Source organism: Hemitrygon akajei, chromosome 3 (assembly GCF_048418815.1).
Source record: "Hemitrygon akajei chromosome 3, sHemAka1.3, whole genome shotgun sequence".
In the NCBI taxonomy this organism is placed as follows: Eukaryota; Metazoa; Chordata; class Chondrichthyes; order Myliobatiformes; family Dasyatidae; genus Hemitrygon; species Hemitrygon akajei.
The window spans coordinates 75,628,116-75,644,508 of NC_133126.1; the positions used below are offsets into that span (position 1 = coordinate 75,628,116).

The 16,393-nt window shown below is 42.5% G+C and overlaps 1 protein-coding gene across 4 annotated transcripts in view; it reads right to left on the minus strand.

The window, feature by feature from the left end:
* The window catches only part of gpr176 (G protein-coupled receptor 176), a 60,970-nt gene that overhangs the window by 14,305 nt on the left and 30,272 nt on the right, over positions 1–16,393 (minus strand). For 3 of the 4 annotated variants that reach the window (XM_073040140.1, XM_073040141.1, XM_073040139.1), the window contains exon 2: positions 12,659–12,911. In XM_073040140.1, the coding sequence (XP_072896241.1) occupies positions 12,659–12,911 (253 nt within the window). Of the gene's footprint in view, positions 1–12,658; positions 12,912–13,671; positions 14,311–16,393 lie in introns of those variants that run through there. The other variant, XM_073040142.1, reaches the window with a different exon arrangement.

The window sequence follows — 16,393 nt, forward strand, 5'->3', positions numbered from 1 at the left end:
GGGTATCTTGTACCTGTCACGTGACCGTGATGCAATTGAGGCTGTACTGGAGATGAGGTAATGGTCTTGTGATGGGGGAGTGACATCATTTTCCCGCCAGTGAGAGGTCATGTGATAGTTTTTTTCAACAGGGTATAAAAGGAGAACCCTTCCCTGTGACGCAGGGCAGTCGGTGGATGATTTCACTAGTGATTCCACGTTGCTGCGTATTCCGATGTTATGACGCAGGTTTATTTTAAAGTGGAGCTTTATTTTCTTCCTTAAGTCTCAAAGGTTATTGCCGGCAGTTTCGCTACAATACTGCCAGTAAAGTCAGTGGAGATTGAAGATTCGTCAGAGTTCGGACATACTGAAGGATTTGGAAAGTTAATGTCAATGGTGAAACAGATTCGACCTTTGTTTAATCTTCGCACAAGGAAGTAGTAACTTGTGTCCGTGATAATTCCTGCTTTGCCAAAAAAGACCAGTGAGTTGGATACAAAGTTTCACCAAAGAAAGGTCAATGCCTTTTAAGCCGTTTATTTCCTTTGATTGTAAATCTTCTGGGAAAAGCATACTGCAGCTGGGGTCAGCAGTAACAAGACGAAAGAGAATTTAACACCTTTCAAGTAGTCTCTCCTTTTAACTGACTGTGTAAAACTTTGGACCTTCACATTACCACTTTAAGAACTGTTTGAGCTGCTGCACAGCAGCTGACTTCTGGTTAAGTTAGTCGTTTGTTTACTTCCAGGTTATTTTTAGCAGTGTTTAACAAATGCTTATTTGTCATTAAAAACAAATTATATGTTCATTGTTGCTGATTTGTGACAGGTCCACATGGTAAGAAGGTGCATGGAATTCCTGGGGAGTGGGGGAAGAGGGTCAACAAGGTCCACATTGACAAACCATCACGCAGGGACCTCTGAAGGTGCCAATGACGTCTGAACATGACAGTTAATTTTTCCCTGTTGGCACCCCACACAAGCTGCAGTCCAATCACGCTGTGCCAAACAAACTTCAGTGCCACCATTTTCTGTGAGGCCTTCCAGTCCGGATGCAACAGTCCATCTCCAATTTGCGGGCACGATGGGGTGAGGGCAACCAGTTGAGACATCGCAATTGGAGAGAAACCTCAGCTTCCCTGAACTTACTATCAGCCAGCTGCAGGCCTGGGACTGCTGTTCGGTATGCCTGGGCCTCTGGGTCAGCAACTTGGTCGGCTGCCATGCCAGCTGGGTCAAACCCTATGTGCACGGCCTCGAAGGCTGGCCATGTGAGGCAATCATCCATGGCATTATTTTCTCCTTGATACATCGTCTATCAGTTGTGAACTTGGAAATGTAGGCCAAGTGGAATTGCTGCCATGCAGACCAAGGGTCTGATGTTTTGGCCATCACATCACGAGGGGTTTGCGGTCAACAAACACTGTGAAAAGGGTCGGTAATCACCACATGGGCGGCAACCACCATTGGACTCAGAGACCAGTATAGAGGGGTGAAGCCCAGAGCTATTTGACCAACGTACAATGCCAAGTCTTTCCATCAAAGGGTGATGCTAGCAGCACCCACACTTGAGCACCCTTGTCACACAGGAAGTGTCACCCTGAAAGGGTGTCCATAATGAACAATAGATGACCCTGGCAGCCGGAACCCACACTGTTCACAGACCTCTGATGTCCCTATGCACTGGCACAGTCAAAGCTGCAAGGTGATCAGCACTTCCAAAATGAGTGTGGCGTCATCTGTTCCGCAGCTGCGGCTGTACTTACGTTGGGAGCCTTGCTAACCGGGTTTATAGAGGTAGAGAAAGAAGAATGAGTGATGCATCTCTGCCCAACTAACTGTAGACTTGCTAAAATCAGCCATTTTAGCAAGCTTCCTATGGTCCTTCAAGGGTGCATAATTGAGGGCTATGTGAACTTGATCAGGCATTTGCTGCATTAAGAGCTCTTTGAAAGCAGAACAAGGATGCTGATTTCCCAGGAGAGACAGCATGTGGTCCTTTAGCTCCAAAGGCACTCTCCATTGCCAAGGAGAGCAACTGTTTGGCACGCTCAGACTCCAATAGTCCAAAAGACTGTAGAAGGTGATTTTTCAGCGATCGGTTTTTATCATTGTTACATGCTCATAGTTTGAACACAGGACAGTGGGATGATGTAATAGTCTCTTAACCGTGGGGTGATGTTATGTCACGTGATGGCATGTTCCAAACCGTATTTAAACCAAGCCGTGGTTTGTGACGCAATTCTCATTTTTATTTTTGTGCAATGTTGTTGTTGCCGGTCGGAGGTGTGGAGGCTCCACCGATTTTGTTTATGATATGTTTACTTTTCCCTTAGAGTCCAGTATCGGAGAGTGAAGGCATTACCGGAGTTATCCAAGTTCAAAGGATTGGATAAAGTTAATGTCATTCAACATTTTGGGGAATGATAGACCTTTGTGACTTCGTTCAGGAATTGTGGCAAGCACATTTGAGTTAAACCCCTGCAAAGTGGAAAGGTTTGTGCAGTGACTACCCTCTTGTCAAAAGGTCAGCTCCTTTTATTTCTTCGTGATTTCTGTGAACAAAGCATCTCCTGGCTGTGGGATCAGCAGATTTGTCGTTACTTCGAAGGAATCGTTTGTTTTGGGGAAGTCTCTCCTTAATGACTGTATAAATCACATGGACTTTTGAATTTATCACTTTAAGTCTGTGCTTGGATGAGAACTTGTTAAGAACAGTTTCTAACCTTGTTTGTTAGATATTGCCGCCTAACTGTTAACTTCCAGTTAAGTTAGTCATTTGTTTACTTTTCTAAGTTTTGAGCAGAGGTTAATAAACCTCGGGATTTGTTTTAAACCCTGTCTCAGTTTCATATTCATTGCTGCTGCATTTGTAACATCATGGTCAGCCAGGTGTACAAGCAGACTCACCACCCTCACAGCTGTGAAATAGCTGAGTGACACTACACTACCACATGGTAGAATTGGCAATTATTTCTCACAGAGCAAATTAGGCCTCAGCTTGTACAAGCCAAGCAACAACATTTTTCTCCCCAAACTACAGCAGCTTTAAAGCAACTGGATCAACCTAGAGCAGCAGGGTCACCACTGTAAGGTTTTCACAAATAAAGTGAAGTGAGGCGTTTTATGGTTAATAAAACCTGTAACATATTTTTTTGAATCCAGAATCTAAACACAAAAGCCTGCTCAAAATCTTTACGTAATAATGTCATCATGTCCAACCCCAACTCAATGTCGGTGGTTGTGTATTATGTAAATTTCTCCCAATTACATTACCCTACACTATCACTGTTTAGCATTGTATCATGTGACAACTTCAGCAGAGCCATCATGTCACATCCATCAAAGCTAGTTACTGATTTCAGAATAAAGATTGTCACTAAAGAGCCCTAGGATTCAAGGGTGACACATATGTCCCATAATGCCTTAAACGGCACAGGGTCAGCTTGAACCAAGTCAGTACTGATTGAGGGATCTTGCCAGAGGGCCCAAGAGCATTTACAAACCTGAAGTGGGAATAAGTCTCAGAATATTAAAACATCAAAAAGCTCATCCCTTGATTGTGTATGGCATATATACCTGAGACACACATACAAACTTTCAACTGGTCTATATCTGGTATCAAAGTTGAGAGCTTACGACAGTCTCACATGACTGGCTTTTTTTCTATTCTTTAGAGAGCACCAGAGAGAGATCTTCACAATTATGAAGAAGTTAAAGTTATAAATACATCTGCTTTTGAGGATTCAGTAAGTACTGTGGTGAACTACATATACCTGTCTGGACACGCCCCCCCCCCCCCCCCCGCTGACTGCTCCTGTGGCTCCTCCCACTGACTGTGGCTCCTCCCACAGACTGTGGCTCCTCCCACAGACCCCGGTATAAAGGCGATTGAAGCCTGAGCCCGGCCCTCAGTCTCCAGGATGTAGTCTGGTGGTCAACTGCTGCTTGTTCTTTCTTCCAGTCAATAAAAGCCGATATCTCACCTCCCGTCTCAGAGAGTTATTGATGGTGCATCAAGTACAGGTTATAAATTGTAGTTAGTGACTAACAAATCATTCAGAACAAAGAATTCAGGAGAAGTTTCTAAAAAAATTTGAACTTGCTTCTAAAATATATGTATTAAGGAGGCTATCACAGATATCTAAGATAAATCTAGAAAAGAGCAGAGCATGGAAAAAGAGCATGGAAGAACAGAATAGGGAATTACATTGAAAGTGTTTGATTAAATTAATTGGCAAGAAACTAATATGGGGCACTAACGTTAACATAAAAATGCTGGGCCATGCTATATAATGTGCACATAATTTACTTAATTGTTTTGGATTGTGGATAATTGTTTTGATCTCTTTGCGTGAATTCTGAAGTAAATATGCAGGATTGAGTTTATTATTTTCATAAAGTATGCTTTATTCAGGTAATATAGACTGGTAGTTTATCTTGTGTCAATTACAATAAATTGCTTCAGAAACCTGCCGCATTGCATGAATTAAGTAAATGCCATGGATTCCAGGCTGCAGCACGCAGACAGCACTGAATGCAATCTCACAAAAGCACCTACACTAAGAGGACATCTCATCTCTCCACTCTTAGTGTGCTGTTGCTTTGTTTCTACCCGAAACGTCAACAATTCCTTTCCTCCCGTAGATGCTGCTCGACCCGCTAAACTTCAGCACAATGTTGTTCCCAGATTGTGGCACCTGCATTCTCTTGTGTCTCACAGAATATAATGGCTATAAGGATCGAACAGTTGTTTAGAAATTTTGATACGGCATTTAATGTCAGTAAGACGGAAGAGCAGACTGTGTACTTCAGGAAGGGTAAGATTAAGGAACGCATACCAATCCTCATAGTGGGATCAGAAGTGGACAGAGTGAGCAATTTCACGTTCCTGGGTGTCAAGATCTCCTGGTCCCAACATATCGATGTAGTTATAAAGAAGGCAGACAGCGGCTATACTTTATTAGGAGTTTGAAGAGATTTGGCATGTCAACAAATACACTCAAAAGCTTCTATAGATGTTCCATGGAGAGCATTCTGACAGGCTGCATCACGATCTGGTATGGAGGGACTACTGCAGAGGACCGAAAGAAGCTGCAGAAGGTTGTAAATCTAGTCAGCTCCATCTTGGGCACTAGTCTATAAAGTACACAGGACATCTTCAGGGAGCGTTGTCTCAGAAAGGCAGCTTCCATTATTAAGGACCTCCAGCACCCAGGGCATACACTTTTCTCACTGTTACCATCAGGAAGGAGGTACAGAAGCCTGAAGGCACACACTCAGTGATTCAGGAACAGCTTCTTCCCCTCTGCCATCCAATTCCTAAGTGGACATTGAAACTTTGGACACTACCTCACTTTTTTTTAATATACAGTATTTCTGTTTTTGCATGTTTTTTTTAAATCTATTCAATATACATAATTGATTTATTGTTTATTTATTATTGTGTTATTTTTTTTCTCTCTGTAGGTTATGTGTTGCATTGAACTGCTGCTGCTAAGTTAACAAACTTCATACGACATGCTGGTGATAATAAACCTGATTCTGATATGCATTGTGTTAAAATTTATGCATTCTGAACACAGAAGTATATCAAATTTATTCTCAGAAATTGCTTTTTAGAATTATATCTACTTCAACCAATCTTGATGTGCATTCTGGATCAGACTGGTGCACTTAATCCATACCCGTAGTTCTTCCTTTCAAGTGTTTACAAAATCTAATTCCCTCTGGGGAGTTCTGATTGAGACAGCTTCAGCCATCACTAATATAAATAATATTTGTTAGAATGACCCTTAATTTTATGTTTACTTCTAACCGCAACCTTCTATTTCAAGGATTAATATGAAATTCCCAGCTTTCATTTACCGATTCACTGTGGAAAAAATCTCTCAATTCTAAACACTTTCAATTTTTCTCTAACTTTTACTGCTCCAAGATCTTCCAACTAAGTCCTCACAACCTAGTATCATCTCACTAAACCACTTTGAAACTTTGCTACAACTGGAATAGTTTATCCAGCAGAGTCCCAAGCTATAAACTCCTGCTGCAACCTCAAGACAAATTAATGTTTCTACTGGAATACAATGAATAAGCGTATTTAGTAGCTTTTGCTTGTCACAATTCAAACACTGCAAGGTGTGTATGCAACATGGAGACACTGTGTAAATAACCCACGTTCACTGATTGTAAAACAGGTACCATTCCTTTGTAAGATTTCTGCTGTTTAGTAGCTAAATGCACAAGAGAGCTCGTATGGAAGTTAAAATAGGTTTAACCCGCTCAGGTTTAAAAAAGGATATACTGAGGCCAGAGCAGGTTTTGGCAATCACACAGAAAGCAAATTTGGACTGGAAAAAGGGAGGAAAGCCTTTGTATTCTTGCTGCCAGGACGATAAGTGAGAACGAAATTGAACCGTGTGAAGAAGAGAGCCCACCGGGCTTGATGAGAGTTGAGTCTCTTAGCATCCTGAATATAGGAGAGGTTCTTGTGATCTGTCCCGACCAAGAATGGATGCTCTAACCCCTCCAGCCAGTGTCGCCATTCCTCCAGGGCCTCCTTGATGGCAGAAGTTCCCAGTTCCCAATGTCGTAATTCCTCTCGACCGGGGTCAACCGACCGGAAAGAAAGGCACAGGGGTGCAGCCGGCTATCCGCAGACGAGCGGTGAGAGAGGACGGCTCCAATGCCAACATCGGATGCATCCACCTCGACAATGAATGTCTGAGATGGGTCTGGGTGTCGCAGCAGTGGGGCGGTGGTGAAACGTCGCTTCAGCTCGGAAAATGCTTGGTTGGCATCGTCTGTCCAGTGGAGTCCTGCCGAGGTCTTCTTGGCGAGTGCATTAATTGGAGCCGTGATAGAGACAAAATTCTGGATGAAATGGTGATAAAAGTTTGCAAGCCCCATGAAGCGCCATACCTGTTTGACTGTAGACAGTTTGCAACTGCCTGAACTTTACTGGAATCCATTTGAACACTGGATGGGGTAAGTATATAGCCCAAAAATGACACCTGGTCTTTATGGAATTCACGGCTTACAGGTCATTTTCAAGAAGGTGTCTGGAGTACTCTCTGGACATGCTGGACGTGCTCCTGATGAGACTGGGAATAGATGAGGATGTCATCTAAATACACAAACTGGTTCAACATTTCCCTGAGCACATCGTTAACCAAGGCCTGGAATACAGCAGGGGCATTGGCCAGACCAAAAGGCATCACCAGGTATTCATAGTGGCCATTAGAAGTGCTGAAAGCCGTTTTCCACTCATCCCCTTCTCTTATGCGAATCAGATTGTAAGCATTGCGCAGATCAATTTTGGAAAATATGGTCGCTCCCTGGAGATGTTCAAACGCAGACGCCAGTAAGGGACGAGGGTAGCGGTTCTTCACAGTGATGTTGTTCAGGGGCCGATAATCGATATCAGGGACGGAGCTTGCCATCTTTCTTGCTCACGAAAACTAAGCCTGCTCCTGCCGGTGAGGTTGACAGATGGATAAACCCCATGCTCAATGCCTCCTTGATGTATTCCTCCATAGCCACCGGTTCAGGACGAGAGAGGGAAGAGAGCCAGCCCCGGGGGAGGACTAGTGCCAGGTAGGAGGTCTATGGCACAATCGTATGGCTGGTGTGGGGACAGGGTGGTGGCCTTTCTTTTACTGAAAGCCTCAAGGGGATCCGCATATTCAGCCGGAATCCCAGACAGGTCCACATCCTCAGCTGACGCAGCAGAGGGTTCATTGGACTCAGTCAGGTAGACAGGCACGCCAGTACCCACTCTTGGAGTACCTTCAGAGACCAATCAATCCATGAGTTATGTCGGGATAACCAGGGGAGACCAAGTACCAGTGGCAGTTCAGGTGAATTAACCAGATAGAAAGACATTTCTTCATGATGGTTGCCTTCGAGCACCAGTTGGAGGGGTTGGGTGGAAAGGTGGATCTCGCTGGTTCCCAGGTGGCGACCGTCTAGTGCCTTGACGTTGACCTTTTCTCTTAATTCCTGAGTTGGAACTCCCCATCTTTGAGCGAGAGAGATGTCCATGAGATACCTGGTTGCACCAGAGTCGATAAACAGCTTAAGTTCATGGGTCTGAGACCTCCACGACAAGGAAGCTGCAAGCATTACAGAATTAGGGGAAGCTGACTGAAGAGGGAACTGACCCGTCAGCATTCCCCTCCCTGCTGACGGGTATTCTCTTTTACAGGACACTTGCAACATGCCGCCCAGGAGTGTCCTGGATCACCACAGTAGAGGCAGGAACCTGTTCTCCGGCGCCATTCTCGTTCCTCCTGAGACAGGTTTATGTGCCCCACTTGCATAGGCTCCTCCGTGTCTGTGGGATGGGTGCTGGGTGGTGAGGGAGGGGAAGAGGGTGAGGAAAGATGGTGATCAGCTGGCACATAGGAAATTTGAAACATTCTTTCCCTGCGCCACTCAGTTACCCGGTTGTCAACTCGAATAGCCAGATTAATCAGGTCATCCAGACTGTTCTGCTCATCCCGTATGGCAATCTCATGCTGGACGCCTGCATTCAATCCACGCTGGAAGACAGTGATGAGAGATCTCTCATTCCAACTGCAAGGGTATGGAATTTAACTGCATAAGCTCTCACTGTTCCTCTGCCTTGGTGCAGGTCCAAGAGTTGGTGGGCAGCCTCCTGATCCCATACTGGAAGATCAAAAACCCTCCTTGACTCCACCACAAAATGTCGAAACAACTGGGCTGCGGGATATCCTTGCTCCCGTAAAGCGTTGAATAGGCTGAGTGGAGGTCCATCAAGAAAATTGACCATGTACACCAGTTTTCACATATCATCACCCAAACGACCAGGCTGGGCTTGGAATATCAGCTCGCATTGGGTAATAAAATTCTTGCCGCCATCAGGATCACCAAGATATCTGCCTGGTGGTAGAATACTCAGTTTTTGTACGGACATGAGTGTCTGTGGGGTCCGAATGCAGGAGTCAGCTCTGGTCCGGGCGCGGGAGCCAGTTTTGGTCTGGGAACGAGCGCATTAGTAGCAGAGATTGTCGGGCAGCAGAAAAGGTGGACCTGCGAAATGCTGGGAGTGGGACTAAGGTGGCTGAATTGTGTTGGTGAAAACATAAATGGCTGTTAGCTGATGCTGGCTGGTCACAGTAAGTTCGCGGATGGTGGCCGTGAGTGCGGAAATCGCAGACACCCGAATCTGATTGTCTGCTGTGAGCTGTTGAACAGTTGCAGCTAGGTATGATACCTGTTCCTCCAAGTGAGACTGGGCTTGTCAGCACAAGATTATCTGCCTCACTGCCTCCGTAACTTCACTGAGAACAGATTCTATTGCCTGTAGCTTGTCTCCTACCTGACCAATGAATCTCATGGCCAAGGTCAGCTGCTCTCTCTCTGCTGGGTCCATCTTTGTGTGTTTGAGACCTGCTGCCACCAGGTTCAGATATGGCCCAAGAGCAGAGTGAGAGACACTGAAGCAGGTCGATAGTTCACAAAGCTTTCATGCGAACAGTGTTAAAGGGAAAATATAACAATAAATGCTAGGCCGAACAGGGCCGTTAACTAAAACTCTCAAACAGAAAAAGAAGCCTACACTGCGGCTGATAAGAACATCTAATTATTAAACGAATACCACCAGTCTTCGGAATTGATGCAAATAACAGCAAAGTGATGCTGTGCTCTGTACAAGTCTCGACAAGCATTACAACAACAAGTATGGAGTTAAATACTATCACGATTAAATAATTAGCTGACATGTACAAATTCACAAGCACAATTGCTGTATCTACTGTGCTGCCAAATTACGTGGTTGTGACAGTACCCAGGACATTTTCAAGGAGCGGTGTCTCAGAAAGGTAGCACCCATTATTAAGGGCACCCAGCACCCAGGGCATGCCCTTTTCACATTGTTACCATCAGGTAGGAGGTACAAAAGCCTGAAAGCACACTTGCAGCAATTCAGGAACAGCTTCTTCCCCTCTGTCATACAATTCTTAAATGGACGTTGAGCCCGTGAACACTACCTCACTTTTTCATTATATATTATTTATGTTTTTGCACAATTTTTAATCTATTCAATATACATATACTGTAATTGATTTACTTATTCATTTATTTTCTTCTATATTATGTATTGCATTGAACTGCTGCTGCTACGTTAACAAAGTTCATGTCACATGCTGGTGATAACAGACCTGATTCTGACTCTGATTCTGATTTTTTAAAATTTCATCCCAACTAATTTCAGAAAGAAGTTAAGATGATCTAACAGTACACGGGTGAACTTCTTCATCTTAAGTCTTCCTATGAGTGTAATTATGTTTTAGTGTATGCATTGCCTTTACAAAGAACCAAACAGCAACAGGTTCAAGATTAATCCACATCAGCTGCTTTTGCAAATGGGGTGATTTTATTCCAATGAAAATACTAAGTATCAAATACAATAATTAATATTGCAGCAACATTAGCTTTAGAGATTGCATGCTTTGGTGTCAGTTTCATCTCATTGATAAGATTTTCCTCAGAAATGGCATAATTCATTGTGATTTTTCAGCCCACTGTGTACAGTCTACAATCCATAAATTTTACTTTGGAGCAAAACTCAAAACTGAGTCACCTAGTACTTGTTTACAAACACTGCGCTATTTGGAAAAAAGGGAGTTGTTCAGATGGCCTGATTAACAACTCTCATTTACCAACATTAACCATAAATGGATTGGATTGTTTCCCATTTATCATTTTCTATTCTGTTTGGACTGCTAGGCATACAGTCTCCACTTTCTTGTACTTAACAACAATGACTATGCTTTGAAGGCTACATATAGGACTGTTTACCCCTAACATAGAATTTCAAACAGTGCTTGGACTTCATCATGACAGAGCTTGAGAAACAGAAGTATATATATAAATGATCCATTCCACCACCACAAAATATACAAAGAGAATAGAACCATAAAACACTCATTTAAATCAACAAATATTTTAGGGTGATGTATTTGGCAGAAACATTCATAATTCACAGCTACCAACATTGCGTTGGCGCTCACTTTATGAGGCTGGTCTGACGTGATGATATAATTATGTAAAGTACTTTTACCATACTTTGTTTTCAATGTTTTGGAGTACAATAAATGAGTTGCTATGATTTTTCTGAAACATAAAATGCCTCAGGCAAATTCATTTGCGAAAACCTACAATATCAAATATATCCAAAGAAGCTTCTTCATTCAAAAATTGATAAATATTTAAATCAAACTGGTAGATCAGATAATAAAACAAAATTGAAAATTCTTACTAGAGTGCTGGAGCTATTTTATATTCTGCCTATCTATGCTCTCATAAAGAATGACAACAACTAGTTATGGGGTGGTTGTGAGCAAAGTTTATGCAGGATACCCAATGAAGTTGAATCTATAGCACAGAAAAAGGACAGGCAGTCCGACTGATTAATATTGCACCTTCTACATCACCTACCCATAATAAGCTTATGCCATTCTTATGGCACGAAAATTTAAGTTGCTGACATAAAGCATCTACCTAGGATCCACACATCCCTTATCCCGACTGCACCTCCATCCTCACCATGACCCCATATGTAAAGGTATCTCACAATCATACATTCAAGAGGGGTTAGGTATTTAACTGAATTCATTCTTCCTTCTCCCACTGAAATGTTCCCCGTGCCACTGGCTGCAACACAAGCCCAAAGCATGATTGATCCCATATTGCTCGAGAAGGTGCTAGTGGGCCATATTCCTGAACCACTGCAGTCTCCTATGGAATTCCCAAGGCAGTTCCGGGATTTAGACCTAGCAACAATGAAGGATTGGTGATAAATTTTCAAGTCAGAATGGACTGCAAATTGGAAGACAAAATACAGCTGGCAGTGTTCTTTGCTGCCTGCAGCCATTGTATTTCACAGTTTAGGTGTGGGTTTGGAAAGCCTTGCCAGGGCAGGAAACTGCAGCACATTTTGTAGACAGTACATGTGTAATGAATGTAATACCACTAGTTGCTAACAAGGTTCTCAATCAGGGCTCGTTCACATACTCCATGACTGACAAGCAAAAGTTGAGCCCAAGAGAAGAAGCAAAACTGTAGGATTGATGGGAGAAAGGGGTAAAACAAGAAAGGAAGGAATTATATTGACTCAACTTAGAATCGGGCATACTATGCTTAATTATTCCTTGTATCTTGTTGGAAGACATCACACTGGGGTGTGCAGGTTTAGTCATCATTATGAAACAGTAGAACACATTCTTTTACAATGTGAAGAGTATAAGATTGAAAGAGGGAAAAAGCAGGCTACACTATTATCTTTAGGAGTCGATAGTTTTCATTTATAAACTTTACTAAGTTATGGAAGTGAATTTAATTTAATTCACAATATTGTCTTTCATTATTTACAGTTTTTTTGAGGTAATTTCATTTTCATTCAATAAAAAACTAGTAGGGGTTTTATTTCCCAATTCTGTACACCACACTCTAGCCCAGTTGGTGGTGGTAATGCACCTTTAAGTTGAAGAGCCAACCGCTATTAAAAGTCAGAAGAAGAAGAAGAGACAACAAATAATAAACTGGGCATCATGACTCTTATCCTGTGAACGAATAAATGAAAGATCCAAAAATCCAAAATCTCCTTTGCTTGAAAAATGTTTACAGCATACCTGTAATAAGGTGTTACCTACCTGTCTAATGCAATGACTGTAAAGCTGAGGACAGTGACCGAACAGAAGACTTTGTGCAGGAATTTGATAATTTTGCAGAACAGCAGGGTATAAATCCACCAGCAACAGTATGGATTAGCACTCAGAATGATGTCGAAAGGCACACAAACAACACTTGCACAGATTCCAGCGCAGGCCAGGTTTTTGATGAAACGATTTGTGACGGACTTGAATACTGTTGTGTGGCACGTTGACCACAATACCATTAGATTTCCTGCATCAAAATTAAGTAACAGAATGGTGAGAAACATTGAGGAATAAAATGCTGCACAGACCCTACAATGTTTTATTTAGAAATCACACTCTTTTTAACATTCTGCTTTAAGACCTGGGCATGTAAAGCAAAAATGATTAATTTTACATGTTTCACAAAAATGAAAAACAAACAATTGAATGGGTGATAGACAGAAATATAATTTCTTTAAAATTCTATGTATCTGAAACCAATGTTCTCCTCTGCTCTCCTGAAACTACCTGCTAATCCAGTTTCCACATATTCCAATATCATCCAATGTTCTTCAAAACTCTTCCTTTGATGTCAGTGAGTTATATTTCACTACTTCACTATGTACAGAGTTATAATTGCAATTAACCCCCTGAACAGGCTGAGAGAAAATAATCAGAAATAGATCTTTTTTGTATCTTCAACACCAGGTAGAGACATAACCTGTAACAATCTTCTCTCTTCCCCAGGTTTAAAAAAAAAAGTTTTGACATGAAATATTAATTCAATTGCTCTTTCCACAGATTCATCCTGCCCTGTTGAGAGAATCCAGCATTTTTTGGTTATTATATCATGTTCCTGATTTAAGTACTACTTGAGTTAAGATGACTGAAGACAAAACCAGAACATAAAGCTAAATAACATGATTTATATGGGGCAGTAGCACAAGAAAGGGGTATTTTTATAAGTCAAGCATTTTAATAAATCTACTATTCCTCAGTCTGCATATTAACTCTTAAATTTTGCTTACAGTGGACAAAGTTCCAGTCTGTCTGAAGTTTTCTTTAGCTGACTCCAATAAATAATCAAGGTTCAAGGAGAAAAGCTGTAAGATATTGGATGACCAAGCATAAATGAATTTGAACCTTGCACTGTATTATCCTTGCAGGTGCTGGTATATGATCTTGTGGAAGCAAAATTAACAAGACAAAATTAGCCAGACTCCAGATGGAGATCTTTTCTATATTCATTTGTTGAATGTCAAAATTCTCACTTGCCCTGTTTGAGAACTGCATTACTGAAAAACCACATGGTTTGTGAAGGTATTCCCTCTGTATTATTCAGAATTTTAACTTAATGACAATGACCAGCTATGCATTTCCAAGTCTGAATGGCATGGGACTTCAAAGTAATCTTGCATCTGACGGTGTTTCCACATGTTTGTTCTTCTTGTTCTGTGAGTTTGAAAGGTGGGCATGATATTGAAGAAGCCTTGAGAAGTTCCTGCTGTGTATTTTATGCCTGATATGCATTTCAACCATTGTGAAGGAGGGACTGAATGCTTAATGTGGTGTAATGCCTGGTTAAGATTCCTACTGCTGTGATGTAGGTATTTCACTTTAGCAGTTTTCTGTGCCCTGCTGATAGAACGTTTTGGTTTCAGCCAAAGGTAAGAACCCCTGCTGTTCAACTTAGGAATGTTGTGTCAGCCAATCAGGATGGTGGGCTCTGCAGAAGGTTCTAGAGAGAGATTTGCGACTGACACCAGTCGGGTTTGGGGTCTTTTGGCGGGAGCTGCGGAGCAGGACAGAAGGGAAGATACTGCAGAATGCTGTGGGAAGGAGACCTCCCGTTGCAAGAAGAGCTTTGTGCAGATGAATGGCTCCAGGGAGGAATGCCAATACTCCTGACAGAGAGCCAGTTTGTTCGAGATGCACTTTGAGGGAAGTTCCAACTGTGGCAGGTGCTTTCACGCAGACTGTGGGTTTGGCACCATGAATAGCCGTTATTCCCAGTTTTGGAAGAGACGAGCTCCAACAGTCATGCGCACATTTAGACTGGTCTAACTGTAATTTTTTTTCTTCTTTCTTTTCTTTCACTTAATAACTCTTTGATAAAGCTGAAATTGGTAAATATACTTTTTTATAATTTGACATGGCATACAATCTATTATTTCTTGCTGACTGATAATTGTGTATGGGCAGTATTTACACAGCATTCATTCGAATTGAGGTTTCTTTTATCACGTCATTCCTGTTTGGTTGAACCCCAAATAATACCGACCCTAGACATATATGTTTATGAAAACTGGCCTCCTCACCACTGAGTCACGTGGCTGTTAGCAGAGTTAGCTAATGAGCCGAGTTTATATACGAGCCTGGTGAGGGGTTACAGTGGATAATTGAATACCAGTCAAAAGAAAAGCTTTGTCCTTGATAGCATTGAGTGTTAGTAGAGGGTATTCCATTGCACTCCTTATTTGCAGTTGAAAGGTTTTGTGAAGATGACAGGGATATCAGACGCCTAGGAATACCAGTCCCCAAACTGCTGTTGAGCCCAGAGTACTTGTGTGACACGTGCAATTAAATTTCTAATCAGTAGAAGCCCCAGTATATTTACTCATACAATGTACAGGGACCAAAATTCCATTTAATATCCAGAAGAACTGCTTGGACATGACTAATATTCAGCCCGAATTCTGTTCATGTCCATGTTTTGCTACCTGTGGGAATGAGTTGATTATTATCAATGAAGTTTTGGACTTTAGTACAGTCATCAATGGATATCATCAGTACTGAGCCTAAGGGGGACATCGATTCACATCATACACAACAACTAGTATTGCAATACTGATTAACTCAAAATGTAGACCTTAATCTCATTTGTTTGTTTACAAAATCTTAAAGCTGTCAATTTAATTTCTCAATCCATGTACTATGGATTCCACTGACACGGGCCTGAATGACTTCTGCCCAGTTGCACTCATCCCCATCATTGCAAAGTACTTTGACAGACAGGTTCTATCACATCTGAAATCCTGTCTGCCCACTACTTTGGACTCCCATAAATTTGCCTATCGCACCAACAGGTCTACAGAGGACACCATCTCCATGGCACTTCCCTCTGCCCTGACTCACCTGGACAGCCCCAACTCTTACGTCAGAATGCTCTTCATTGACTTTAGTTTGGCATTCAATACTGTGACTCCCCTCCAAGCTGGTCGCCAAACTTCGCCAGCTTGGTATCAGCTTGTCCCTCTGCAATTGGACCTTGGACTTTCCGACTAACAGACCCCAATCTGTTAAGTTAGACAATCTCTCCTCCTCCTCCACTCTCACCCTGAACAGCAGCATGCCTCAAGGCTGTGTGCTGAGCCCTCTTCCGTACTCCCTTTTCACATATGACTGTGTTCCAGTACATGGTTCTAACTCCATAATGAAGTTCGCGGACAACACCACGGTGGTTGGCCTGATCAGAGGGGATGACAAGACGGCCTACAGGGACGAGGTCCGGTATCTGGCCACGTGGTATGCTGACAACAACCTAGCCCTTAACACCCAGAAGACCAAGGAGATCATTGTGGACTTCAGGCATGCTAGGAGCCACACTCATGTCCCCATCTACATCAACAGAGCTGTAGTGGAGAGCGTATCAAGCTTCAAATTTCTTGGTGTCCACATTTCCAAGGATCTCACCTGGTCCCTGAACAGCGCCTTTATTTCCTGCGGAGCATCAAGAAAGCTCAGCTCTGT